General features: G+C 57.0%; 1 protein-coding gene across 5 annotated transcripts; it reads right to left on the minus strand.

The window, feature by feature from the left end:
* On the minus strand, nucleotides 1-26,890 carry SLC6A20 (solute carrier family 6 member 20). 5 transcript variants are annotated; one of them, XM_054729766.1, is made up of 11 exons: nucleotides 26,770-26,890; nucleotides 13,553-13,693; nucleotides 11,820-11,911; nucleotides 10,618-10,845; nucleotides 9,687-9,797; nucleotides 8,572-8,813; nucleotides 6,912-7,074; nucleotides 6,340-6,544; nucleotides 4,689-4,848; nucleotides 1,569-1,734; nucleotides 1-473 (listed from the first exon to the last, which is right to left on the minus strand). In XM_054729766.1, exons 1-11 carry the CDS (start codon nucleotides 26,888-26,890, stop codon nucleotides 324-326), a joined length of 1,779 nt encoding a protein of 592 aa, XP_054585741.1. In that variant the 3' UTR covers nucleotides 1-323. The 5 variants fall into 5 exon arrangements, with proteins under 5 accessions (XP_054585741.1, XP_054585740.1, XP_054585744.1 ...); XM_054729765.1 differs by having other exon boundaries at nucleotides 8,572-8,835; nucleotides 9,667-9,797; XM_054729768.1 differs by lacking the exon at nucleotides 1-473 and adding an exon at nucleotides 1,161-1,217.
* Nucleotides 26,891-27,505: the final 615 nt, after the last annotated feature.

Here is a 27,505-nt window from a genome sequence, read left to right on the forward strand (position 1 = left end):
TTTATTCCATAAAAATGGTAGTCAAAAGTCAGCTCACAGTGTGCGCTAATAATTCTAGGCCTTTCCGAGAACCAAGGAGGCCGCTGGCCTCGAGCCTGGCCCTGAGCACCTGCCCCTCTGGCGACAGGGAGACAGCTGCGACCTCGGGGCAGAGGGGCGCTCGGTGCCCGAGGGGGTCTTCCTCCTCCACACCTTCTAGCTCTTTCTAGGCGCCGGAAGGCGACGCGCTCGGTGCTTCCGGAGTAAATACTTGCAAAGCGGCCGCGGAGGCTCCACCTGGAACTAATAGCGTGAAAGTGGGCGGCGGCCTCAGGAGCCGGTCCTCAGGCCACGGGCGCTGGGTCTCCCCGCCTGAGGCGGCGCAAGACGAAAGTCCCCAGGGCCACCAGTGGGATGCACATGGTGGAGGAGGCCACGAGCAGCCCGATGACGGCCAGCGCGTACGCGGGGTAGTCCTTGGTCACAAGCTGGCCCTGAAGGGAGAAGCAGAGCTCAGCCCAAAGAACCTGCCCAGGTGGAACCCTTCCAGGGCACAAGAGGCCCTTCCAGGCCCCGCCCTCCGTTGGCCCCGCCCTCCGCTCGCCCCGCCCTCCGTTGGCCCCGCCCTCCGCTCGCCCCGCCCTCCGTTGGCCCCGCCCTCCGTTGGCCCCGCCCTCCGTTGGCCCCGCCCTCCGTTGGCCCCGCCCTCCGTTGGCCCCGCCCTCCGTTGGCCCCGCCCTCCGCTCGCCCCGCCCTCCGCTCGCCCCGCCCTCCGCTCGCCCCGCCCTCCGCTCGCCCCGCCCTCCGCTCGCCCCGCCCTCCGCTCGCCCCGCCCTCCGCTCGCCCCGCCCTCCGCTCGCCCCGCCCTCCGCTCGCCCCGCCCTCCGCTCGCCCCGCCCTCCGCTCGCCCCGCCCTCCGCTCGCCCCGCCCTCCGCTCGCCCCGCCCTCCGCTCGCCCCGCCCTCCGCTCGCCCCGCCGGCTCACTAACAAGGGTGCTGGGGAGACTAACTCTCCTTGTCATCTTTCTCTTCCCTGTACTTCAGTGCCTGCATAGCCATTGTTTGGAGCTTTTGCTAAAGAGTAACCCCTAAAGACTAATCGATTGGCTGGTGTGACTCAGTGTTAGCATCCGTGGGTTGCGGAGTTGATCCCCAGTGTGGGGCACGCAGGAGGCAGCCAATCAATGATTCTCTCTCATCATGGATATTTCTCTCTCTCTCCCCCTCTCCCTTCCTCTCTGAAATCAATAAAAAATATATATTTAAAAGAAAAAGAATAACAGCACGTGGTTATGTTTGAGACGCCGGGCAGGGCAGCTGGACGTGGGGGTTGGCCCTTAGCCCAGCACAGTCCAGTAGAACTTTCTGGGCTGATAGAAATGAGCCAGGTCCGGATACCAGACACAAGTGGTTGCTGAGCACTTGAAGTGGGGCCAATGCGTGCGGCTGTGTGCTGAGCTTTGAAGTACCTGGGTGATGTTGCCCTGTTGTGGCCAATGACCTGCCCACACCAAGGCAGGAAATCCTCGGTTTCAGAAAACTAAGGCCTGTGCTCTCGAGGCAGCTTGGGGCCCCAGCAGGGCAGGTACCTGGGAGGCGTCCCAGGCTTGGTACTGCAGGGTCCCCGTGAGGATGTAGTCGCTCAGGTAGAAGAGCAGGAGGCTGATGATGAGCAGCGGGCTCACGCCAGCCCACATGATCTTCCAGTACCAGCTCAGAGTGCGGCCAGTCATGGCCTGAAGGTCACTTTCAAATCTGCTTGGAAAACGGGAGAGAAAGTCTGGATTAGCCACGCTGCTGGAGCAAGGGGGGAGCCCAGCTTGCACATCCCGGTTCGCTTAGGGAGATTCTGTTCTGGCTCCACTGAGATTTGAACACAAACACGGGACCTCCCTCCCTGACTCCTTCTGGGGATGGAATGGGGAGAAGGGCTGAGGCTGACACAGAGCGGGGTGCAAAGCGATCACCCACAGAGAAGTGGACGTCAGGAGACATCTTTCTGGTGCTGACCTTCAGATGGAGGCTGGCGTAAACCAGAGGGCAACTCCCAGCTGCAGTGGGAACAGAGCCTGGGACATGGGTCCAGCCAGCCTCAATGCCAGGGGACCCCCAGGGCAGCTCTGTCCCACCCCTCCTGGCTTGGGGTCTGCCAGCGACTCTACTCCCCATTACAAACACCCCAGAGGGGAATCTCTTTTGTCCCCTGAAACCACAGCAGGTTTTCTGGGGCGGACAGAGAGCCAGACTTGGGACTGAAGGGTCATGGCCTGGCGGTTGGAGCCGCCCAGGTGTAGCTGCCCGAAGACCGCCACTGTGTTCAATCGTGTCTGCAGACTGTCTTTCCTTTCCTTTCCTTCAAATGGACTCTTTTGCCTAAGTTTAGCAATAGCATAACAGCATCCATTCTTTTGTGGGTTTGATAGGCTGATCGTGTATTTTTAATATGCACACAAGTAAGTACGAAAAGGATCTTCGGCACTTTGGGAAATGCTGACCCAGCCATCTCCTCATTTCACAGGGGAAGGCACCTGCGACTTGTTGGGGGGGCTCCAGGTTGGGGCTGACCTAGTCCAAGGGCTTTAAAACCGCTCCCCACGACGGGAGAGGCAGCCCTGAAGGAGGGGCGGGGTTGGGGCGGAGTGAGGCTGTCACCAGGTGCAACCACAGCCACGGCCTCTCTTCCACCCCTGGCCTGTCCCATGAGCTTCTACCTGCCCGTGTGTGGCCGCTGACCTAGCCAGACCTTAGGCTCTAGGCCACGAAGACTCGTGTGCATAATGTGAACCCTGGGATTTTCAAGCCCACACATGGCAGAAAGTGTTGGGTTCTCTTGTCCCGTTACCCCCCCCCCGCCCTCCACTTTCCTAAATAGAGAAACGTGGGGAGAGCTGCAGAAAGGCCGCATGGCACTATTGCAAAGTGGCCACTAGATGGCGCAGCCTCCCCCCGCCCCCGCCCCCGTCCCCTCCCCGTGCAAGCGGAAAGACTGCCCTCTGCTGGTCATTCCCAGATCTGGCTGCTTACGAAATCCCCAGGGCACCTTTGGTTTCTCCCTCCTTCGGGCCATTTACCAACACCCCTCTCCAGTGCCTCCAGTGGGCCCTCGGTTCTGTTCCTCTGGGCATTTCCTAGATGACCAATTTGTCCCAGTTTACCCAGAACTTACCTGGGTTTAGCACTGAAAAAGCCCCAATGTCCCAGGAAACCTTTCCTGGGAAAACGGGGTGATTCTAACACTAAAGTCCTCACAATGTTACTAGCTGTGGGGGAGGAGTATGGGCCGATAAAAAGGCATTCCTTGACTACAAAAGTTTGGAAATATTCAAATTACAACCCCCTCTTTGAGATTCACAATTGTCTTCAAGGGTCTGAGAAATCCTACGGCAACCCTACTGGCTTTAATTTATGTCCTGGACTAATTTGGTAGTGAAAATCCCTCAGAATGGCTTCCAAGGGCACAGTGGGACACTCAGCACCGGGGCCTGGCTCCTGGACTGTCCCAGCTGGTCCCCTGACCCGCCTCCAGATCAGTTGGGAAGATGATAGAAGACTGGGGTGGGGACAACGTGGTATAGCCCCTCTGAGCAGGCTCTCATTCGAGCAGCAGTTCCCAGAACGTAATGGGCCTCGACCCCCTGGATGTGCCAAAATATGGATCTGACTCAGGGGTTTGGGGGCCTGAGACCCTGCATTCTTTTTTTTAAAAATATACATTTTTATTGCTTTCAGAGAGAAAGGGAGAGAGATAGAAACATCAATGATCGGCTGCCTCCTGCACACCCCCTATCAACAACCTAGCCCACAACCCAGGCATGTGCCCTTGACTGGAATCAAAACTGGGACCCTTCAGTCCACAGGCCTACGCTCTATCCACTGAGCCAAACCAGCTAGGGCGAGATCCTGCATTCTCCCAAGCTCCCTGATGCTACCACTCTGGGACCAGACTCACCTGCAGCTAGAGCCCCACCTGGACCCACCTAATCAGCACCCTGGGGATGAGGACGGGGGTGGGGGGTCCCCAGGGGCTAGGTGCACGCCCAGGTCTGAAAACTGCTCCAGACCCGTGGTTCTCAGCCCGGCCACACATCCCAGCACCAGGGCTGCGCTGTGCCAGGGCTGAGAACCATACATCCCGAATCTGCCAGACTTCAAGGTCTGAGTCATCAACTGGACTTTGGTCAGCGAGCTTGAAAAATGCTGGTTTCCGCCTTAGCTGGTTTGGCTCAGTGGATAGAGCGTCAGCCTGCGGACTGAAAGATCCCGGTTCGAGTCCAGTCAAGGGCACATGCCCTGGGTTGCGGGCTCCATCCCCAGTAGGGGGCGTGCAGGAGGCAGGTGATCAATGATGCTCATCATTGATGTTTCTATTTCTCCCTCTCCCTTCCTCTCTGAAATCAATAAAAATATATATTTAAAAAATGCTGGTGTCGGCCAAGGGTCAGAACAGCCAGTGCCCGGAGCCCCGGGAGCCGTTGGGGTTCAGCCGGGCCAAGGGGGCCAATGTCCTTTAATAGAAAGTAGAAGCACAGGAAATCGGGAAGATGAAGGTTGAAGCCAGCTGAGGGGAAGTGAGGCAGAGGATTAGCTGAGATCTGGGGCAAGATGAGAGCCCTGGAAGATGCCAAGCTTAAAGGAGCGCGCCATGCCGCTGAGCGGGTTGTTTCCTGTGGGTGAGCGTGCCCAGCAGTCGGGGGGGGGGGGGGTCTCACCTCCTCAGCCCGTACACGTAGCACACGGCCACCGTCTCCACCAGCACGATGAGCAGCAGGGACAGCGTGGCTGCGTAGTCGTTGAAGATGTCGAACCAGTAGTTGCCGGCCTCCAAGGTGAACACCAGGCCCACAGCGCAGTTGATGAGGCACACCAGACCTGCGCCAAGACACGGCTCACCTGCCTGCACCGCACCTGCTCCAGCAGGGCCTGGGCGCCCGGGGACTCTGGCTGATGGGCTCAGCCACGCGGGTTGGTCTCTCTGAGTGTGTGTGTGTGTGTGTGTGTGTGTGTGTGTTTTGGGGGTGGGGGTGGGGGTTGGGAGAAGGTGTCCCAAGGAGCGTCAGCGGGCAGCATCGGTGGTAATTCACAGATTTGTCCTGCAGGGGGCACCAGCTCAATGGAAAAGAGGACATTGTGGCCTCCCCAGGGACCTCGCCCAGGCTGTGAACTGGGGCTGGAGATGTGAGCTGCGGGGCGACCCTCTGGGGACTTCCTAGAGGAGTCGTGTCTGACCAGAGGGGTGTGGGGAGAAGGGGAGAGCCGAGCATTTACACAGCTCCCACCGCGGCCCAGGCACTTGCCACGCATGGAGCACTTAAGCTTCGGAGGCAGGTATCAGGAGCCCCCTTGTGCAGACGGGGAAGCCAGGGCCCCTCTGCCTCCGGAATCTGGGTTCTGGTCCGGGTCTCCTTCGGCCGCCTCTCTTGGGCACCCCACGAAGTATTGGACCTAAAGCTCCCTCTTGCCATTCCACTGCTACCCCACATCCCACCAGCCACCGAGCCCCAGCCTGAGGGGTCACACAGGAGAGGGGGTTCGTGTGGCCAGCAGCTAACAGCACGCTCAGTGCGGGGGGCGCTGACCAAGGGTGGGCAGGACTTTACAGACCTGGGCTGGGAGGAGGGACGTTGTGGACGGTGTCGTAAGGGCAGGGGTGAGTGCACAGGGCTGGGGCGGAGCAGAGGGGAGGCGGAGTGACTGGAAGAGCAGGTTCTTTCCTTAAAACCCTGCTGTCTGCCAAGGGCAGAATGGTAGAGAGATGGGGTGTCTGCTCTTACAATGGCTTATCACCCAGGCAGGAGAGGGACAGTGTGGGTGGGTCTCCTAGAGTTTGGGTGTAGACCGCACACACAGAGCACACACGTGTGATTTCATGTACATGGAGCCCAACAAAGGGGGGAACAAACATGAAACGGTGGCAGTGAGACCAGAGGGGACTTGGCCTCGGTCGGTGGTGGTTACTTGGGCGGATGGATACATACGCCAAGTTCATTGAGTTTGTGCTTAAGGAATGTACACGCCCCAGCGGTTATGCCTCCATTAAACAAGGACAAAAGCAGCGTCTCTCCCGGCCTGGGAGCTCTGGGTGCCAGGTTGGGGAGCTTGGCCTTTTCCCAAAGTCGGGGTGGCCACTTCCCGTCCCCCTGGGGTGGAGAGCCAGAAGCATGGGGTGATTGACACGTGCCCCTTGGTTCCTGGCATCCGCCTGCCCAGCGGGGGGAGACGGTGAAGGCAGGACTCCCATGAGGTGGCTGCAGCCCCGTGGCCACCTCAACGGGCACACGGCCCCCCCGAGGAGCCCATCCACCTGCTGGTCCCCGCCGTCCGCCCTCCCCGAGTCCCGCCTCCTCCCCGCCCGCCGCTCACCGGAGATGGCCTCCTTGGGCAGGTGGCGGGAGATGGCCTTGCTGTCGGTCAGCGGCGTGAGGATGGCGGCCGTGTTGCCCAGCATGCTCCCGATCCCCAGCATGAGCAGCATGAAGAAGTACAGCACCGACCACAGCTGGGACACCTCCATGTTCTTGATGGCCTCCGTGTAGACGATGAAAGCCAGGCCGGTGCCCTGGACGGCCTGCCCCCGGGGACAAGACCCCAGTCACACGCCGCCGAGGGACGCACAGCTCCTCGGACACACCCGACGCTAAGCTGTGGGGGGCCTCGGAGCTGGCTCTCCCACCTGCAGACCAGCCCCCCCTCATCTGAGCCCCAAGTGACAAATGTTTACAATTGTTCTTTCAGGCTGCTAGACACATGGGTGCCGGTTATACGGTTCTTTGTCCTTTCTGCCTTTTTAACATTTAAAAGGAAAAGGAAAAAGGGGCAGGGAGGACCCAAAGGGACCAGTGTCCCCGGGCAGCAGCCGGGGAAGGGGGGCGGGGGGTCCGTTCTCCCTTCTCCTGGAAGAGGCGGAGGGAGGAGAACTCCTGCCAGGGCCTTACCGTGTCCAGCTCTGCCTCCAAGCTGCAGTTTTTAATCAGCGGGAACACCTTGCTGTATTGGCCGGGGTAGGTCGATGCCAGGTAGCCCTTCACCTGCTCCAGGTTGCTGGCTGTCAAGAAGCCATCTTCCAGGTCGAAAGAATTGGTCAGCAGCAGAATCACCCTGCGGACAGAGCACGAGACTGACCTCCGCGATCGGAAAGGCCGCTGTCCCCGCCTGCTGGGCTCACACTGTTCCCGGCCTCCCACCCCGCCACCGCCTCCTCTTCTCTGACTAGGTGAGGTCCTCACCAGCGGAATCTGTTGATTGCCAACCTTTTATTTATTTTTAAAAATATATTTGTATTGATTTCAGAGAGGAAGGGAGAGGGAGAGAGAGAGAGACGTCAATGGTGAGAGAAAAATCATTGATCTGCTGCCCCCTGCATGCCCCACAATGGGGATCGAGTCCACAATTCGGGAATCGAACCCTGACCTCCTGGTTCATAGGTGGACGCTCAACCACTGAGCCATGCTGGCCGGGCAATTGCTGACCTTTTAAAGGGCAAGGTATTTAGAGCGGCTCTGAAGAAGCCTCGCATAGGAACAGTGGTGACAAGAGGAACCAGCCGCACAGCCGGCTCTGTGACCGCTGGCCGGCTCTGTCCGGCAGGACGTCTGTGATGGGAAATGTCCCAGGTCCCTGCCATCCACTGTGGCCCCCAGGAGCCACAGGCGGCCCCGAGGAACTGATTTTACATCAAAATCTAAGTCCGTCTAAGGAGGCGTTAAATTGACATTTAACGTTGTCAGGAGCCCCTCGCGGCTAGTGACCGACTGTCGGACAGCGTGCCTGCGGGTGTTTCTCGCATTTGGGAAAGATCACAGAGCAGCTTCTGGAATCTCCCCGGCTCAGCCAGGGAGCTCTCGGCTGCTTCTGGGGGAGACGGGCTGAAGAAATGAAGGCTGTGTGTGGATGCCCTGCGTGCTGAGGGCTCTGAGTACACGGTGCCCCTCCCTCCGGCACACGCTGACTGCCACAGGCCTCCAGCTGGGCTGGTGGTGGGCGGAGCCTGCATTCAACCCTGGATAGAGGACTGCAAGGCGGGTGCCTGGTGCCCCACACCCCTTGGTGAACATATTTCTCTCATTTCCACGTCCAGCGCGGCTAGAGAGCGGTCTGGTTCCTGAGTAGGGGCTGCTGGGGATTGAGAAAATGAAAGAAAGAGACAGACACCACAGAGATGGAAGGAAAAAGCTGGGGCCGGGTGGGACCACTGTCCTCTGATGGAGGGACAGGGACCCAGAGCCAATACAGTGTGTTTATTTTATACAGCAAAACCCAGGAAGTTTTACTAAAGGTCAAGACAAAGGAGATTATGTGCATTCTTGGGTGGGCCCGAGTCCTATGCATTCCTGGTGCTTGGCTGGATTTAGATAATGAAGCCCACCCCCTGGTGCCTGGGCTGGAGGTCAGGCTGACAACACACCTGCCTATGGCAAGGCATGTTTCCAGGACTTGGCTCTGCCAATGCCACTGGATTCAGCTGACAATAATTAAAGAAATGCTCATGTGCCTTCCCAGGTGCTCTCTATACCTTGATGCCTGGCACCTGCCTCTTCCCAGTGCCCCTTCAGCTCGAGCTTTGGAGACTTGCCTGCCCCTCGAGGCCTGGCTTACTTGTTCAAGCAGCTCTCATAGTTGAAGGTGGCCTTGAAGCCGTAGATGGAGAAGGTCACGACGCTGGCGAATATGGAGGTGGAGCTGTTGATGAGGGACACGATGATGGCGTGCTTCTGGCAGTTGTTGGAGGGCTCGTTGTAGCTGGCGAAGGCGATCAGGCTGCCGAACCCCAAGCCGAGTGAGAAGAAGATCTGGGTGGCTGCGTTGATCCAGGCCTTGGGGTTGGCCAGCTGCTCCAGCTGGAAGCCAGTGGGATCAGGGCTGTGAGCCAGGGGGGGTGGGGGGGGAAGCGGAGAGGGGGATCCCAACTTCTTGGGCAGGGGAGGGAGGGAGGCCCTGGAGGACCCTGCCTGGCACAGCCGGGCCTGGGGCTGAAGACGGGCTTTCCTGGCTCAGGCCAGTGCCCCGCCCATTCCTTAGCAGATGAAACATCCCTCCTGCTGTGTCCCCACAGCTCTTTCCCCAGGGGAGGTGTGCAGTGGAAAGTGTAGGGTGAATCACTTAAAAAGGAACCTGGCCACTGATGCTTGAGCCGGGCACTGTACGGGTCTGGGCCTCCCAAGATGGAGGTGGTGGGGCCTGAGGTCTGGATTGAACCCCGGTAATGTGTGGGGGGGTGGGGGGTGGGGGGTGGGGTCTTGGGGGTGTTGCTACCACAGCCATTTGTTTCCAGGGGCCAGATTTGCTAAACGAAAAATCTGTCCTGCCCTCAAGGCAACCATGACGAGTGGCTGTGGGGGCCTGGGGAGGGACCCCGAAACCCCTGCCGAGAGTGGATTTGCCCCGAAGGGAAACCAAGATGATGCTCACGGCAGATAACTTAGCCCACAGGCTGGAAGGCGAGGCTGGGGTGAGACTGGGGCCAGGAGGCCAGATGTAGGGCAGCAGTCGCTGGGGGGCAGTGAGGACAAGGATAGGAGTGGACAGAAGACGCAATGCCCCAGAAGTCACAGGGCTTGGGCGACTCAGCACCCGCAGGTTCTCCATCCCCGCCCACGGCCTGCGGGCTCCCATCAGCCTCCTGGGTTCACCCACCCTCCGTCTTGCCCTCTCCGCCCTCTGGAAGGGGCAGGAAGATGGGGCACCTCAGGCCCCGTCCCTCCGGCTCGTACCTTGGGGGTGAACATGTACAGCAGGCCGTTGGTGGCCCCGTGGAGCGTGAGGCCCCTGATCAGGTAGATGATGAGCACGCAGTAGGGCAGCAACGCGGTGAAATACACCACCTGCGGGCACCAGAGGGCAGAGTCAGCCTCGGGGGGATGTGGCCAGAGGACCCTGTTTGCCCACAGCAGGCCAGCTGTCCCGGGAAACCCCACGCTGTCCGGCCTCAGCCTGCGGACAGCGGGAAAGGCATGGGGTCTCGGTCAGGTCCTGCGTCTGGGCTGGGAGACGGGTGGTGGGACGTGGTCGCCAGGCCCGTAAGTGCCAGGAAATCCCTGGTTCCACAGAGAAGAGGAACCCGGAGCGGAGGCCCGGCCCTCCACGTCCCTTCAACCTGACCTCGTTCCGGGAAGGATTGGGGCCGCCCTCAAACATATCCATCACATGAACGTGTGTGCATTTCAAAACCCAGCGCTCAGGCTGCCCCTCGCTGATCACCAGAACCTTCTGCTGGGGGGGGGGGGGGCGGGGGGGGGACTGAGACGGCCGAGGGGCAAAAGCTCTTAGGCGGTGCCCGTGGGCAGCGAGGCCTGAGAGCAGGGCAGGTGTCTCCGGGAAATCTTGAACCATCGAAGGTTTTAAAGGAGGAAAAACTCTCTGTCTGGTTGCTTGGTGCTACTGGGCAGGGTGGCCGTGGGCTGGCTGGCCAGAAATGCCCGTCTTTTTAGGGGACGGAAAGGCCTGGTTTTGAGATTGAGGGCTGCACCTCTGACCACCTTTATAGTTACCTGGCAGGTGGTTTGTGCCAGTGCACCGCCCGCCTCCCCCAGCCAGCTCTGCCCCTCGCCGGCAGGAGACAGCCTGGGCCCCCCGACACACACACACACACACACACACACACACACCCCGCACCCTCCCCCCCCCCCCCCGCCTTGCCCCCACCTTGCCGGTGGACTCGGTGCCCCGCAGGATGCACAGGTAGACCACGAGCCAGGCCAGGAGGAGGCAGAGCGCGGGCTCCCACTGCAGGCTGCCGCTGTCCTGGATGGATGGCGAGATGTTGAGGGTCTTCCGGTACCAGAAGTACTTGGTGGAGGAGGCCTGCTCACACTCCGCGTCGAAGCCCGTGCGGTTGGCGTTCAGGGGGCAGACGGACCACGGCAGGGGGTCCTGGGGTCAACACAGCATCACACAGAGAGGTGAGGGCTGAGGCGAAGGCCAGGGGGGAGGGCGGGAGGTGGTCCTCACACGGGGCTCTTGGAGGAGAAGGGAGCTGGTCCCTAAGGGCAGGCGGTGGGAGCCCCAAAGGCAGCCAGATTTGTGGAGGGCGAGGTAGGGAGGAGGGGGAGGCAGGGAGGGGGTGCACGAGGGGCTCCACACCTTACAGTCCTAATGGTGTTTTTTGAGGATCACCTGACTCTACTGTGGGTCAGAGAGACTGAGTACACAAACGGACAAGGGCCAGACCCCCTACGACAACAGAACTCTGCCCCGCAGCCCGGCTGGCATGGCTCAGTGGTTGAGCATCAACCTATGAACCAGGAGGTCACCGATCGATTCCTGTCAGGGCACATGCCCGGGTTTCAAGCTCGATCCCCAGTAGGGAGCGTGCAGGAGGCAGCTGATCAATGATTCTCTCTCATCATTGATGCTGCTACCTCTCTCTCTCCCTCTCCCTTCCTCTCTGAAATCAATAAAAATATATTTTAAAAAAAAAAGAAAAAAGAGCCCTAGCTGGTTTGGCTCCGTGGATAGAGCGTCGGCCTGTGGACTAAAGGGTCCCAGGTTCGATTCTGGCCAAGGGCACATGCTGGGATTGCGGACTGGATCCCCCCAGTAGGGGGCGTGCAGGAGGCAGCCAATCAATGATTCTCTCTCATCATTGATGTTTCTATCTCTCTATCCCTCTCCCTTCCTCTCTGAAATCAATAAAAATATATTTTTTTAAAAAAGAAAAAAAAAAAAGAAAAGGACTCTGACCAGCAACCTCCCACTTGTCCTGGTGGCCGCCTGCCCCTCCCTGTCCTGCTCCGCCCCGCGCCCTGGCCCCGCCCCCGCCCCACGCCCTGGCCCCGCCCCGCGCCCTGGCCCCGCCCCCGCCCCACACCCTGGCCCCGCCCCGCGCCCTGGCCCCGCCCCCTCACCTGGAAGGAGTGGAAGAGGTACCAGAAGGCCCAGGCGTTGATGACGTTGTAGTACATGGACAGGAAGAAGGACACCACCACGCTGGCGACGCCTGTCGGAAGCAGAGGGCGCTGAGGGGCCGTCCCCGCCCGCCTGACCCACAGCCCTAGCCCCCCTACCCTCCCCCCTACACACACGTGCGCCCAGGACACCCCTGCAGTGACCGCCCTGGGCTGGCAGAACCTCCGCAGCAGGTGTGTGGGGCTCCCCGTGACCAGGGCCCTGTGAGCACTGTTAAGGGTTAGCCTCTTCCCTCTTCTCTCTCCCGGCTCCTGGGACAGGAGGCGTGTCATTTCTTGGAGCCCCGAGTGCCAGCTGCTGTGCTAAGAACTGTATGTGCCGTGGGCGTCATTATCCCCTCACAGAAGGGAAAGAGCTCGCCTGAGACCCGGGCTGGGAAGAGGCAGACATGGTGGCTGCCCCCTCCTGGCTCACCCGAGTCAGGTCACCTGGGCCAATCCCCGCCCAGGGTGGCAGGGAGCAGGGGTGTGAGGAGGTGTGTCAGGTGCACGGGACAGGAGGGAGGCTGTCCCGCACCGTCAGGTCTGGGGTGGGAGTGGGATAGTGAGGGGAGAGCAGAGCAGAGGGATGCCTGACAACCAGCGGGGTCTGCAGGCGCCCACCCCGTGTGCGTCTCTGCCCAACCCCTCGTCTCTGCCCAACCCCTCGCTCCGGGACATCTCATTAGGAGTCTGAAGCTGGCCGCGGGGTTGTATTCACACCACGGTGTCAGCAAACGCTACGCAGCAGGCCTTCCCGCACCCCACCTGGAGCGCTGGTGGTTAAACATTCACCAGCCCCCCGTTTGGCACGAACATCTGGCCTCTTTTCTAGTACACAGCCGATGATGCCTCGGGGGAGCCCTCTGGGATTGCTCCCCGGGCGGACTGTCAAACCACACACCTCCGTGCTAAACATTAACAGCCACGCACGAGGGGGAGGCAGTGCGGGTTTGAGGATGACTTGTGAGGGCACTGGGCACACTTCTCCCGCGCCTGAGAAAGTCACGTACAAGCCTACGCCCTCCTTGCCCCTGGGATGTCACTATGGCATCCTGTCTGGGGCGGGATCGTTGGCAGCACAGAGCAGGGGCTTCGCTGGTCAAAGTTCCTCCAGCTGGCAGAGGCAGGCAGCCCAGGAGCCGGAGGGTGTGAAGGCCGGTTAACCATCTCCCCAGGGTGCCCAGGCCCCGGGCTCAGGTGGCTCAGGGCGGGCAGGCAGCCGGGCGGCGTGTGCCCAGCTTCCGTCCAGCGGAGATATTGATGACAGCCCCACAGCCCCTCAGTGGTGGGAAGAAGATTAAAACGAGCTGATGTATGAGCCTATGCTCTCCAGGCCAGCACCTGGCACACAGCAGTGCTCGCTGAGAGGGGGTGCCATTCACAGCCAGCAGGGGGCAGTGCCCAGAGGACACTGAGGCACAGCTCCGGCGTGCAGCTGTTTCCTCTCTACAGACTAGCAACCTGCGGTCCAGAGGAGCGATGTGGTCTCAGTTCCCCACCTGTGCCTCCTCCCTTCCTCACTCCTGTTCTGTGGCAGTCAGTCCCTCCTGGGCCGTCTGCCCATCCCACTCAAGGGCTCTCTCTTGGGCCTTGTGCTTACCCTTTGCTCCCACCCCCACCAGGGCTGCCCAGGACACAGGGAGGGGGTCTCCCGGGCTGGGGGGGGGGGAGGGCTGGAGAGCACCACCTACCAACACCGCTCAGGTAGGGGCTGATGGTCCTCCAGGCACCGATGCTGCCCTGGCGCATGCGCTGTCCAACCGCCAGTTCCAGGTACAGGAGCGGCATCCCCTCCACGATGAGCATGATGAGGTAGGGCACCAGGAAGCTCCCTGTGGGCGTCCAGAGCCAACAGCCAGGTCACCAATGGGCTGCACTCCGCAACCACCAACCTCCCTGCCAACATCCTTCCCTCCTTCCTCCCTCCCTCCTTCTCTCCCTCCCTCCCTCCTTTTCCTTCCTTCCTTCCTTCCTCCCTTCCTTCATTTCTTCCTTCCTCCCTCCCTCCCTCCTTTCCTTCCTTCCTTCCTTCATTTCTTCCTCCCTCCCTCCCTCCTTTCCTTCCTTCCTTCCTTCCTTCCTTCCTTCCTTCCTTCCTTCCTTCCTTCCTTCCTCCCTCCCTCCCTCCCTCCCATCTCTCCACTTGGCCATTCATCCTTCTGTCTTTCCACTCATCCTCCACCTTCTGCCTTCACACTCTCCCACCTGTCATTCCTCTCATCCATCCATCATCCACCCATCCATCCACCCATCCATCCATCCATCCATCCATCCATCTATCTCTTCAGCCATCTATCCTTGGGTGATGACACCCAGCCATGCCAGTGAAAATCTTTGTGGCCTATTTAACCGAGAATGTCGGAACTCTGTGTCTTCGAGGCAGTTCATGGCAGGGAGGGTGCGACGCAAACATTGGTTTTCCTACCCACCTCTTCTAATCAATATGGTTTATCTAAAGATTCTTTAAAAATCACAACAAAGGCTCCAACTCATGTGTTTGCTAGTGGTTTTTCTCTCTCACTTGGTAGTGACAGCTCAGTGTAGCGCTGTCGTGCCGGGGAAATCTGAAATTGTCATCATTAAAGTAGCTGGGCTAACGTTGTAGCTCATATTAACAGTGCTTGGAATTATTTTACTAACTGGTGTTTAAGGTGAAAATGTAGAGTTTCATCAGTTTGATTATATTTCAAATGAGGAATGCAAGTGGTCTTTAAGAAAAGTATATGTTTTTTACGGGGGTGGGGGGGGGTTGGGTTTTTTGTGTGTGTTCTTATCTGAAAGAAGATAAAATGTTTGAAATCCAAGTATGATGTGGGAGGCAGTTAGGCAGACCTGAGCAGAGCAAAGACAATGAGTCAGGTGCAGAGGTCACGAGGGTGGAAAGCCCCGGGTGCCTAGTAATGGGTAAAACTGGGAACACAGGAATCTCGCCCCCAGGTAAACTCTCCTCCCTCCTGACCTTTCCTCCCCAGAGATAACATCTAGGCCTCAGTTGTACTTCCGCTCCAGGCCCAGAGGCCCCGCTGCAGTGACTAAGGACTCCCTCCCCCTGAGCTGAGGAGTCAGCTGAGACCCCAAGACCTTAAAGGACACCTGGAAAGCTGATGAATATTCTACTGAGGTCCACCTCTGGGACCTCCCCTAAAATCTCCTCCCTTAAAGGTACTTAGGATGGAGGGCCCGGAGAGCTCTCCCTCCCCAGCACACCCCAGCGCCTCCCACTCCCCACCTCCCCACCTCCCCACCTCCCTACTTCCCACTTCCCCACCTCCTCACCTCCTCACCTCCTCACCTCCCCACCTCCCCACCTCCCACCTCCCCACCTCCTCACCTCCCCACCTCCCCACCTCCCCACCTCCCCACCTCCCCACCCTCTCACCTCCTCCCCTCCTCACCTCTCCACCTCCCTACTTCCCACTTCCCCACCCTCTCACCTCCCCACCGCCCCACCTCCCTACTTCCCCACCTCCCTACTTCCCACTTCCCCACCTCCTCACCTCCCACCTCCCCATCTCCCCACCCTCTCACCTCCCCACCTCCCTACTTCCCACTTCCCCACCTCCTCACCTCCCCACCTCCTCACCTCCCCACCTCCCTACTTCCCACTTCCCCACCTCCTCACCTCCTCACCTCCCACCTCCCCACCTCCCCACCCTCTCACCTCCCCACCGCCCCACCTCCCTACTTCCCCACCTCCCTACTTCCCACTTCCCCACCTCCTCACCTCCCACCTCCCCATCTCCCCACCCTCTCACCTCCCCACCTCCCTACTTCCCACTTCCCCACCTCCTCACCTCCCCACCTCCTCACCCTCTCACCTCCCTACTTCCCACTTCCCCACCCTCTCACCTCCCCACCGCCCCACCTCCCTACTTCCCCACCTCCCTACTTCCCACTTCCTCACCTCCCACCTCCCCATCTCCCCACCCTCTCACCTCCCCACCTCCCTACTTCCCACTTCCCCACCTCCTCACCTCCCCACCTCCTCACCCTCTCACCTCCCTACTTCCCACTTCCCCACCTCCTCACCTCCCCACCTCCTCACCTCCCCACCTCCCTACTTCCCACTTCCCCACCTCCTCACCTCCCCACCTCCCTACTTCCCACTTCCCCACCTCCTCACCTCCCTACTTCCCACTTCCCCACCTCCTCACCTCCCCACCTCCCTACTTCCCACTTCCCCACCTCCTCACCTCCCCACCTCCCTACTTCCCCACCTCCTCACCTCCCCACCCTTTCACCTCCCCACCTTCCACCTCCCCACCTCCCCACCCTCTCACCTCCTCCCCTCCTCACCTCTCCACCTCCCTACTTCCCACTTCCCCACCCTCTCACCTCCCCACCGCCCCACCTCCCTACTTCCCCACCTCCCTACTTCCCACTTCCCCACCTCCTCACCTCCCACCTCCCCATCTCCCCACCCTCTCACCTCCCCACCTCCCTACTTCCCACTTCCCCACCTCCTCACCTCCCCACCTCCTCACCCTCTCACCTCCCTACTTCCCACTTCCCCACCTCCTCACCTCCCCACCTCCTCACCTCCCCACCTCCCTACTTCCCACTTCCCCACCTCCTCACCTCCCCACCTCCCTACTTCCCACTTCCCCACCTCCTCACCTCCCTACTTCCCACTTCCCCACCTCCTCACCTCCCCACCTCCCTACTTCCCCACCTCCTCACCTCCACACCCTTTCACCTCCCCACCTTCCACCTCCCCACCTCCCCACCCTCTCACCTCCTCCTCTCCTCACCTCCCCACCTCCCCACCTCTCCACCTCTGCACCTCTCCACCTCCCCACTTCCTCTCCTCCCCACCTCCCCACCTCTCCATCTTCCTACCTCCCCACCTCCCAGGCACATCACCTTTGCCTTCCTCTCTCCTAAGCCCCAAGGACCCTTTTGCTTCTGTAACTTGTTTCCTGAGCCCATTTCTTCTACCATTCACTTCTCCTACCTCTGTGACCTTCTAAATAAACTTTCTCTTAGAGTTGGAGTCTTGGCTCTGAATTCTTTCCTAGCCAGAACTCAAGTACTGAGGTTGCTGAGCCCAGGTCCAGTCTGACCCCAAGGGTCTAACACCTGGTGCCATTCTCGCCACCAGCACGGGGACAATAGTTCTTACTGCTAAGAGGTGTAATAGTTATTACTCACGAATTTGATAGGTTCCCAATTTTCATGTAGTGCTGGCTCCACTTCCAGTGAGAGTATAAATATGTTGTATCACTGAGGCGGCTAAATCACCTAACCACCTGTTTGTGTAAAAAGAGACTTGCCAAGATGTATTTGACTGTTGAATCTTGAACATCCAGACTCTTACAGAGAACACCTCTTAAGGGACCTGTAAACTACGCATGATGGACAGTCTTGTATTGTACACATTGCGGACGGATCACGAGAATTCTCGCATTTTCTGTTCTAAGGCTTGTGGCCGATCACTTATCTGGCCACTGTGTAAGGTTAGCAATAAAACTACTGGTCCGCAATGTGTTAAAGAATGGCCATTACTCACCACATCTATGGCATTGTGGCTATAAATACGGTCGCTTACAAAGAATGAAATCCCTATTCCGTCCTCTATTGTAGTGACTAATGGTTAGTCAGGGCCGGCCACACAGAGTTGCTAAATATTTTGCACATCATCCCCACGTCCTTCCACCCAGCGCTTTCGGCGTTTTGCAGCCCTGATGTGCCCACCAGGAAGGGTGTGCAGAACAGTTGTTTCACTTTCTCCAGGCCAGCCCTGTGTGGGGTGGATGGGAGATGAGCCGCCCTGCTCCCTGCCCTGGAGGGATCACCTGGACAGAGGAAGGTCAGCTGCCTCTTAATGGCCCAGCTCCCAAGATAGTCCTCCGGCCTCACATTTCAGAGATAAGGCAGGGGCTGTGGTGTCTGTGTGGGGAGGCCAGGGGGTCCCCAACAGACAGAGCCTTGGCTACCACCTCCTTTTAGAGCACCTCTATGTGTATGTTTTATACCTTCAGCCTAAAATTTCATTAAAGAAATGTTTTTATTGGTTCTAGAGAGAGAGGAAGGGAGGAGGATACATAGAAACATCCATCAGCTGCCTCCCGCACACCTCACACTGGAGATTGAGCCTGCAACCTGGGCATGTGCCCTGACCAGGAATCGAACTGGTGACCTCTTGGTTCACGGGTCAATGCTCAACCACTGAGGCATACCAGCTGGGCCTGAAATTTCATTTTAATGAAACTGACTAAAAATAACTTTTACACCCACTGATTCCTAAGGAGCCATCTGCAGACACGTACCCTTGGTGATAGTGGGGAGCTAGTGAACGGAGCTATGGACGCCGCCCCCCCCCACCCCGCCCCCGACTGCCCCACACAGGGACAGCGGCAGGCAGCCTGTGTGTGGGGGTCACCACATCTGACACCATCCCCCTTCCAAGCAGGTGCCTGACCCACTGCTTCTCCTGTTGGTCCCGCCCCTCCTTCTCCGCAGCCCTTCGGCCATGGCCATTCCTCCCCCCAGGTCCGTGGCTGTGAACCTGAGAAAAAGGTCCAGTGGGAAAGAGGGCAGGGTCTGAATAACAAAAACCCTGACGCTACAGTGCAGGGCTTAAGGTCTGGTTACAGGGGAACAGGCTCTGAAAGCTCAAGGTAAACAACAAAATTCACACCTGCTTACGTAAGCAGCTAACATAAAAAATGCCTCCACTGTGGGGGCGTGCTGCCCTATAACCCCCCGGGGTCTGCCAGGCCCTCTCCCGACACCATGCACCTCTGTGTCACCCCGTCACCCCGTTAGTAGCTGCAACATTCCACTAGGAAAACGGGTCCAGAATTCATTTCATCGTCCTTGGACACTTGGCCTACGGCCAGTTTTCTGCCATCCCAATCCTGGCTGCGGCACAGAGCCTGGCCCACGTGTGTGGTTATTTCCTCGGGTATAAGTCCCAGAAGTAGATGGCAGTGAACACGACCAGGCAGAGCCCCCGTGGCTCTCTCACCGCAGAGAGAAGGGAGAGTGCAGGGCCCGTACCACTCTGGGGCCTAGAACAAACCCTGCCCTCTCACTTCCGGGCCCTGAAGATGCTGCAGGCCGCTCCCCCTCCTGCCCTGCAGAAAGGCATCTCAGCACCGGCCTAGGCTCCTCTCGCCAGCAAGGAGTCCATCGGGGGTCCCACCCAGGGCATCCCGACAATAAGGTGGTGTTGACACACCTGCTTGGAGCAGCATCCAGACTCTCATGGTTACAAGAAAAGCTCAAGGTGTTAAATGTTCACAGCAAGGTTCAGGAAAGCTTGTCCCTGCGACAGGGCTGGCCCCATAGCCCCCTGCCCATGGAGGTGGGCAGTCCCAGGCCTGGTGCCCAGGTGGGAGCCTGGGACTCCATTATCCTGCCCACAAATATCCAAACACACAACTAGAACAATATGCAGAGAAAACGAACTTCAATATCTCAGAGTGTATGCCAAAAAAACTCCACGCCTCAAAATGCATCATCTTTATATATAAAAGCCTAATATGCAAAGTGTCCCCTCGGGAGTTCAACCAGAAGACCAGGAGTTCAATTGCTCGAGATGACATGCACTGACCACCAGGGGGTGGTGTGGAATGAAGGAAGGCCCCAGCTGGCAGCTGGAAGGCCCGGATGGGCCCTGATCGCTGGCCAGCCCTAGGGACCCTACCTGTGCATGAATTTCATGCACTGGGCCTCTAGTAGGCCTATATGTATAACTCAAGACTTTTATAAAATTTCTAGAAGAAAACACGGCAGAAAATCTTTTTGATCTTAGGTTAGTCCACATCAAAATGTGTCCTAGAGACGACACCAAAAGCATTACCTGTGAAAGAAAATATTGACAAACGGGACGTCCTTTTAATTCTTCTCAGTGATAGAATAAAAAGACAAGCCACAGACTGGGAGAAAATATTTGCAGAACACATATCTAATAAAGACTTTGTATTTAGAACATAGAAGGGACTCTGAAAACTCAATAATGAGAGAGGAAAGGAACCCTGTACAAAAATAAAAAATAAAAAAATTGAGTAGACATTTTACCAAAGAAAATATTTCAATGGCAAAATAGTACATGGAAAGATGCTCAACATCAGCGTTCACTAGGACGATGCAAATTCAAACCCCAATGAGATGCCACTGCACACCCGTTAGAATGGCTCAACTCGCAGATGCTGGGAGCCCCCCGTCCCGTGCTGGACGGGATGCTGTCGGATTCACGAGCCACTTAATAAAGCCAATACCAAGTGCCTGGGAGGATTTGAGAGCTCCCATAGTTGCCGGGGAAACGGAAAATGCTGCAGCCTGCCTGAGAAGCAGGTGTGGCCGTTTCTTATAAATTAGCGTACACTTACTGTAGGGCCCCACAATGACAGTCCTAGAGAAACCAACACTCACATTCCCACAAACCCCTATACTCGGTGTTGATAGCAGCTCTAGTCACAGCTGTGGAAAACTGGAAACAGCCTGATTACCCTCCTATGGGTGAACGGGTAATACACGCCGGCACATCCACACCCGGGAGACGTAACTGCTCAGCGACGAAAAGGAACAAACTACTGCAGCTCCCGACAGCCCGGAGCATCTCAGAGAAGCGTTATGCTAGGCCAGTGGTCGGCAAACTCATTAGTCAACAGAGCCAAATAGCCGAAACCGGTTTGGCTCTGTGGATAGAGCATCAGTCTGCGGACTGAAAGGTCCCAGGTTCGATTCCGGTCAAGGGCATGTACCTTGGTTGCAGGCACATCCCCGGTAGGGGGCATGCAGGAGGCAGCTGGTCGATGTTTCTCTCTCATCGATGTTTCTAGCTTTCTATCCCTCTCCCTTCCTCTCTGTAAAAAAATCAATAAAATATATTTTTTTTAAAAAATAGAGCCAAATATCAACAGTACAACGAATGAAATTTCTTTTGAGAGCCAATTTTTTTAAACTTAAACTCCTTCTAATGCCACTTCTTCAAAATAGACTCGCCCAGGCCGTGGTATTTTGTGGAAGAGCCACACTCAAGGGGCCAAAGAGCCGCATGTGGCTCGCGAGCCGCAGTTTGCCGACCACTGTGCTAGGGAAAGCCGCCAGAACCCAGGCTCCGCACCGTGGGACTCCGTGTCTATGACACGCTGGAGAAAGCAACCCCGCAGGGTCAGAAAACGGGTCTGAGGTGGGGGGTGGGGGGGGGGAGCAGGGAGTGGGGTGGGATTGACTGTAAAGGGCACGATTGTGGCGACGGTAACACAACCATCGCAGGTGTCATCACTCACAGAACTGGACACCAGAAAACCCCGACATTTTCTGCAAAAAATATGTGTCGATAAAAGAGAAAGTGGTTTTGCAGTCCGTTTGAAAGCAAGTCCACTACCCCACCCACTTCTCATGGGACTGTTCCCCGGGCTCCCGCGTGTGCAAGTCCGGACACGGGCTCTGCTCTGGGGGACCCTGGCGTCAGGGAGAGGCGGACAGAGGCCCGAGAAGGCGCCTTGGCTCCCACGTGTCCTGGGGCACATAGCGTGGTAGATGACACGCAGCCACATTCCGTGCGGCTGCTCCCACGAGGAGTGGAGCCCACGTCCCACCTGTGAATCTGGCTGGCCTTGGACCTGCTCTGTCCAATGGGAGGTGGGGAGAAGGATCCTTCATTCTCCTGGAACTCGGCCTGAGACCACCTTGTCAGGCACCCCGAGGCCCCGCCAACTTGGCCCCGGCTTCCAACGTGTGAGGGGCCCGGCCAGACCAGCAGAGAAACATGCAGCCCACCCAAGAACCGTGAGAAATAACTAACTGTGGTTTCAGCCACTGTTTTTGTTTGTTTGTTTGTTTTTGTTTTTAATTTTTATTGATTTCAGAGAGGAAGGAAGAGAGAGAAACATCTATGATGAGAGAGAAGCATTGATTGGCTGCCTCCTGCACGCCTCCTACTGGGGATTGAGCTGGCAACCCTGGCATGTGCCCTGACCGGAGCCGAAACCTTAACCTCCTGGTTCACAGGTCGACGCTCAACCACTGGGTCACACAAGCTGGGCTTTTCTTCTTCTTTTTAATACTTCAGTGTGTATTTCCTACAAACAAGGACATTCTCTCACATAATCCCAGTGCACTCAGCAAAATAAAAGGATTAACGCTGAGCCCTGGCCGGGTAGATCAGTTGTTAGAGCATCGTCCCGATATGTCAAGGTTGCAGGTTCCATCTCCGGTCAGGGCACATACAAGAAGCAACCAATAAATGCATAGATAAGTGGAATAACAAATCGATGACTCTGTCTGTCTGACTCTAAAATCAATAAAAAAGTTAACGCTGATAGAGGACTATTATTTTATCTACAAACCTTTGAACTTTGACTTTCCTTTGTGTCCCCGCCCTCAGAAAGGGAGAAGAAGAAGAACTGTGTAGAAAATGTCTAGAACTTGGCCTCTAAGAGTCAAGGGGACACTGTTTATAGAACAGCATCAGGCAATGAAGAAGAAAGGACAATTCAAGAAGAAACAAGATTACATGACGGTGAAAAGTAGGAATACAGCCTTGAGCCAGGATCCTGCAGCCCAGAGGAAAAGGGCGGAGAAGTGGAAATGAGACGAGGCGCGCTGAGGCACCGACAGCAAGCCCAAGGATCTCCCATCGGGAACGAGGACGGGGAGACAGGACGCGCCTACGCAGCGGCTGGAACACGTGCACGCCCCACAGGACATCTCCCTGCGTGTGTTACTGCGGGCTCACTGGTCCCAGGTAAAGTGATGAAAACGTATTTAACACCTAGACACAGAGCTCACACATTTTTGAGGTAAAAATTGCACATAAGGGGGCCTAATAAATGGGGATGGAAGATTTGACTTCAGGTGATTTTGTATTTTATGTCTGTGTTGTATTTTATTTGCATTTTTCTATTTTCTAAATGTTATACCACGGAGATGCAGTACATGTGTAACTCCAAAACACAGAAATTCGTTATTCTAGAGCATGTTGCTACTTATTTTCCTAACTGTCCCACACAGTACCTGATCTGTTTGCTAAACCCAAGAATCTCACAAGAAGAGAAATTCCTTCTGTAAAAAACGGACTTCCGCAAGCCCTCGCACCTGGCTCTCTCTCTCTGAGACCCACGAAGAGACAAATCAGAGTCTACCACTCTCAGAGCAGTTTCCTCAGGCTTCCAAACTCCTCCTCTGCCTGCACGTACACACCTCTGTCCTCTACAAAGCCCGGTGGCTCAGTTCCGGGCTGGGTGCTGGCTTGAAAGGCTGTGGCCGGCTCACCCTCTCGGGGCCGGCTCACCCTGGCTCACGAGAGCTGGCTGTGCCCATCTCTTCCCAACCCCACATCCAGGATGTGACTTGGCTAGTCTGCAATGGGCCACGGTGGGAGCATTTACACCACGGTAATCAGCAAATGCTACAAAGTAGGTCCTGCGCGACCAAAGCCAGTGGTCCCAACACCTACCAGCCCCCCACTGCCTGGTTCTCAGGAGCTGGTGCCGAGGAGGGGGGCTTCCTCTAAAGGGTGGTCCGTGGACCAGCAGCTTTGATGGGCACCACCTGGGAGCTTGTCGGAAATGCAGAATCCTGCCCTCCTGCGGAGACCGGAGACAGACTCTCTCTCTGGGCGTGGGGTCCAGCGGTTTACCAAGATCCTACGCACTGGAGAGGGACATCCAGGCTTAAGAGTGTTGTTGTCCTACTGCCCGGTCCGGTGGCCTCTGATTCCCTCTCTTTATGGTTCAAATAGCCCACAGAGAATATTCAGGAGGGAAAAAAAAAAATCCGGATTTCCACCAGCCACACCGCCATCCTCATGGCCCCACGTTTCTTCCCGGTTGGAGCACGTGCTTCTATAAACACCAGCCGCTGGCGCCCTTTCCCCTGCACCTTAGCACGCAGCCCATTTGCATCTCGATCGCTTCCTGCACAACTTAGACTTTGGCATGATCGCCAAGACCTGCCGGCTTTTTCCAGAAGAGGTTGTGTGTGGTTCCTGCAGCGGCACCCCCTCCCCCGCCCCCGGGCCAGCCTGCTGTACAGAGGTGGTTGGTACCTGGCGTGCCATCTGCAGAATTAACATTCCTCGTGCTGGGCCGGGAGGAAAGGAGCCTCCCCGTGGAAGGGGCACAAACCCCTAATCCGTTTTATTCGGGGAAGTATTTGGCACCGCGAGGCTCTTCGGCTGGTCAACAAGCTCTTTGTTGACTGGGGGTGGGAGGTCCCAGCTCTGTTTGGAAGGAAGTTACACTCGGAGCCTTTTAGAGGGTGGTTGGTTTACCCTTCAGCTTTAGGTGAAGGATGGATCTGTAAGCTGCCTGGGTTGGGGGGGGGGGGCATAAATCACCTATTAATTAATAGGCGACACGATTGTCAGCAAAAGGCTCAGAAAAACCACCGGCCTCCCCACCTCACAGACCCTGCGCTTTTCATAACGAACCTGCTCATTCACCCAACAAATATTTATTGGCGCCTCCTCCGACCCCCGCCACCTCACAGAGACGGGCCGGTAGGAGGCAGAGAAACTCTAGAACAGGGTGCAGTCCTTCGGGGGGGGGGGGGGGGACAGCCAGGGAGAGGCCTGGCCTCAGGGAGGCCTGGGAGTGACCCAGGCTAGCTGCAGCTCGAGGAGGAAATACCCGTGCAGTGTGCACGCAGCGTAGCCGTGCCCCAGGGAGAGTGGTTCGGTATAGTTGGGGGAGGGGCTGGAAGATGGGTGGCAGGAAATGAGGTGGACATCGGGGCAGGTGTTGGGTGTTCAAATTAGGTGTTCACGGTGCTAGGATAAACCACTCAGTCCTTTTTCTATGGACACTAAAGCCTGAGAGGGTGCCACTCACCCAACCAATATCCGTCCATCCCCCAACCCAGCCATCCTTCCATCCTTCCATCCTTTCTCCAGGTCCATCCCTTCGCCAACCATCACCCATCCATCTTTCTAGCTACCAACCAACTTACTCTACTCTGTCCCAGGCACAAGTGTCTTTTCCTTTCCTTTTCCCGAGTCCTCAAGGTCTTGCGGTTTCCCTCAGCAACTCCTTAGATCTATTCTACTTCAGCGTTATTGTGTCCACCTGCAGACTACCCAGGTGATGGTGTTGTTAGAAACAAGGAATGGAACAGTCATGTGACAGCAAGGCTCACCTGGCCGATGTTTGGGAAAGGACAAAGGTAGCACGGGTAGGTGTGCCGACACAGAATGACAGGGAAATCGCATCCTGACAATTATTTCAAAAGGCAGTTAGGGTCCTGTTACGGCATATGGCCACACACGCCCTTCACATAATTAGGATGTATTTTTGCCCTTAACATTAAAAAAAAAAGTTAGAATTAAGAATGCACTATTTAGCCCTAACCGGTTTGGCTCAGTTGATAGAGCGTTGGCCTGCGGACTCAAGGGTCCCGGGTTTGATTCCGGTCAAGGGCATGTACCTTGGTTTCGGGCACATATCCAGTAGGGGGTGTGCAGGAGGCAGCTGATCGATGTTTCTCTCTCATTGATGCTTCTAACTCTCTATCCCTCTCCCTTCCTCTCTGTAAAAAATCAATAAAATATATATTTTTTAAAAAGAGGATAAATCTCATTTTTTAAAAAAAGAATGCACTATTTAAAAAACACCCCTCTGTGGATTAACCTTTTTGTTGAGGTTTTGTTTTTGTGAGTGGTGGGGGCAAGAGAGGGGGAGCACTGTTTTAGGTCTCAGTCTTCTTACATGGGTTAAATTTTGTAAATACTTTGGCCTGACATCTTTCATTGTCCTTCACGGTGAAAAAAAAATCCATGCAGATTATAGAAGACATTACACACAACACACACACACACACACACACCCTGTAAGATAAGCCAACACCACCCACAGACAACTAACTACTGTGAACAGGCTGGTATATTTTTTCCTTCTCTTTTCTCTGCATATTTTAAACTGAGATCATTCATTCTATGCAGCCTGGACTCTGACTTCCCTCCCTCCACCTAATGCATGAAATGAGAAAATGCATAACAGTTTCTGGAGCACCGGCTTCATGGCTGTGAGGAGCACCCCGCATGGACGGTCCACGTTTCCCGAGCCAGGGGCCAGGGGCCCGTTCAGTGCAGGGCTCGGCAGTGTCCCGTGTTTTGCTTTTATTGAAAGATGGAGACCATCCTGTATCATCCACCTTCTGTCAGAACCCTCATATTTCCTTCAGGTAGAATTTTAGAAATGGAACAACTAAGAGAAACATTTTTTAAAAACGCTGAACTTCAGTCCCTACCGTCACCTTGCCTTCCAAAAGGCCCTTGGCCTTCGCGGAGTTCCGGGGCCTGGCACAGGTGTCCCAGCTCTCTGGGCGTTAAGAGAATGTGGTGTATGGTGCTGTCTACCTAGTGAGTATGCTGTGATGCTTCAGAGAAAAAATTGTAAAAAAAAAAAGAAAGGAAGGAAGGAAGGAAGGAAGGAAGGAAGGAAGGAAGGAAGGAAGGAAGGAAGGAAGGAAATGATTTGCCTTCCTGCCCTCTGAGGTTCCAAACCCAAACCAATCTTTTCATAAGAAATCTAAAGAAATAGCTCAAGATCCTCTATCCTGAGTTTCTAATCACGCTGCGGGAACCTAAGTTTCGGAGCTAGAGTGTAACGAGTTTCTGTTGAACAAGGCAATTTCCTGCTCCCTTTCGACACTCATTAGAATTCAGACTATTGCCACCTCTCAAAATAGTGTCCCCCGAGCCTCCCGAGAGCCTGGCCACCAGGGTACGGTAAGGGGGCTTGGCCGCCCCTGGAGTGGGGCTGGGGCTGCAGAGGGCGTGGGGGGCGCCTCGGCTGCCCCTGGGTCCCCTTCCCAGCTCTGCAAATCGGGGCAATCCCACGAACACGCTCCGAGCCCCCGGTGGAATACGTGGGGCCGGTCCCGGCGCGCACCTCCAGGGGTGGGGACTGAGCGCCCCTCCGCACGGGGAGCGCCGGCCGCCCGGAGGCGCACTCACCTCCGCCGTACATCTGGCACAGGTAGGGGAAGCGCCACACGTTGCCCAGGCCCACGGCGTACGAGATGCAGGCGAACACGAACTGCAGCGGGTTGGCCCACAGCGGCCGCGCTTTCTCCATGGTCGCGGGTCCGCGCGCTGGCCTCCCGCTCCGGCGCCTGCTCGGCTGTTTAGGTGTCCGGCCGCCAGGCGCGCGTCCCGCCCCGGCCTGGGGGTGGCCCCGCGGCCCCGCCGCACGCCCGCCCGCCTTTTAATTGCTAATCTCATTAACGGCGCGCCCGTCGGAGGGGCGAGGCTGGTAAATGGATGACGGCGGGCCCCACCCCGCCGGGCCCCCGCGGCCGGGAAGGCGCCGGAGATTGCGCCGCCCCGTCACTGGGGGCTGGAGGTCTGGCGAGCCGTGGAGCTCCTTAGAGTGGTCAGCCACCTCCCCGGCACTTATTGAGTGCCTACTGTGTGCTTTGTCTGGGGACAGGGCTGAGAGCCTTCCTGCAGCTGACATTCTGGTAGAGGGACACACTTCAGAACTGAACTGAATAAAATGCCCCGTTCTTCCTTTCTGACCCACAGAACGGACAGTTTCATAGGGTTCATCGTAGTCCACATGTAACAGGGTGCGATGCAAGGAAGGCAACTGAGGCAAAGCAAAGGGGTTACGTTAGCCGTTCCCCGCTCGGCTGGTGTGGTCAGGGAGGGCTCCCCAGAGGAGGAGACATGGAGGAAGCGAGGGACCTCC

The sequence above is a fragment of the Eptesicus fuscus genome, chromosome 18 (genome assembly GCF_027574615.1).
Source record: "Eptesicus fuscus isolate TK198812 chromosome 18, DD_ASM_mEF_20220401, whole genome shotgun sequence".
In the NCBI taxonomy this organism is placed as follows: domain Eukaryota; kingdom Metazoa; phylum Chordata; class Mammalia; order Chiroptera; family Vespertilionidae; genus Eptesicus; species Eptesicus fuscus.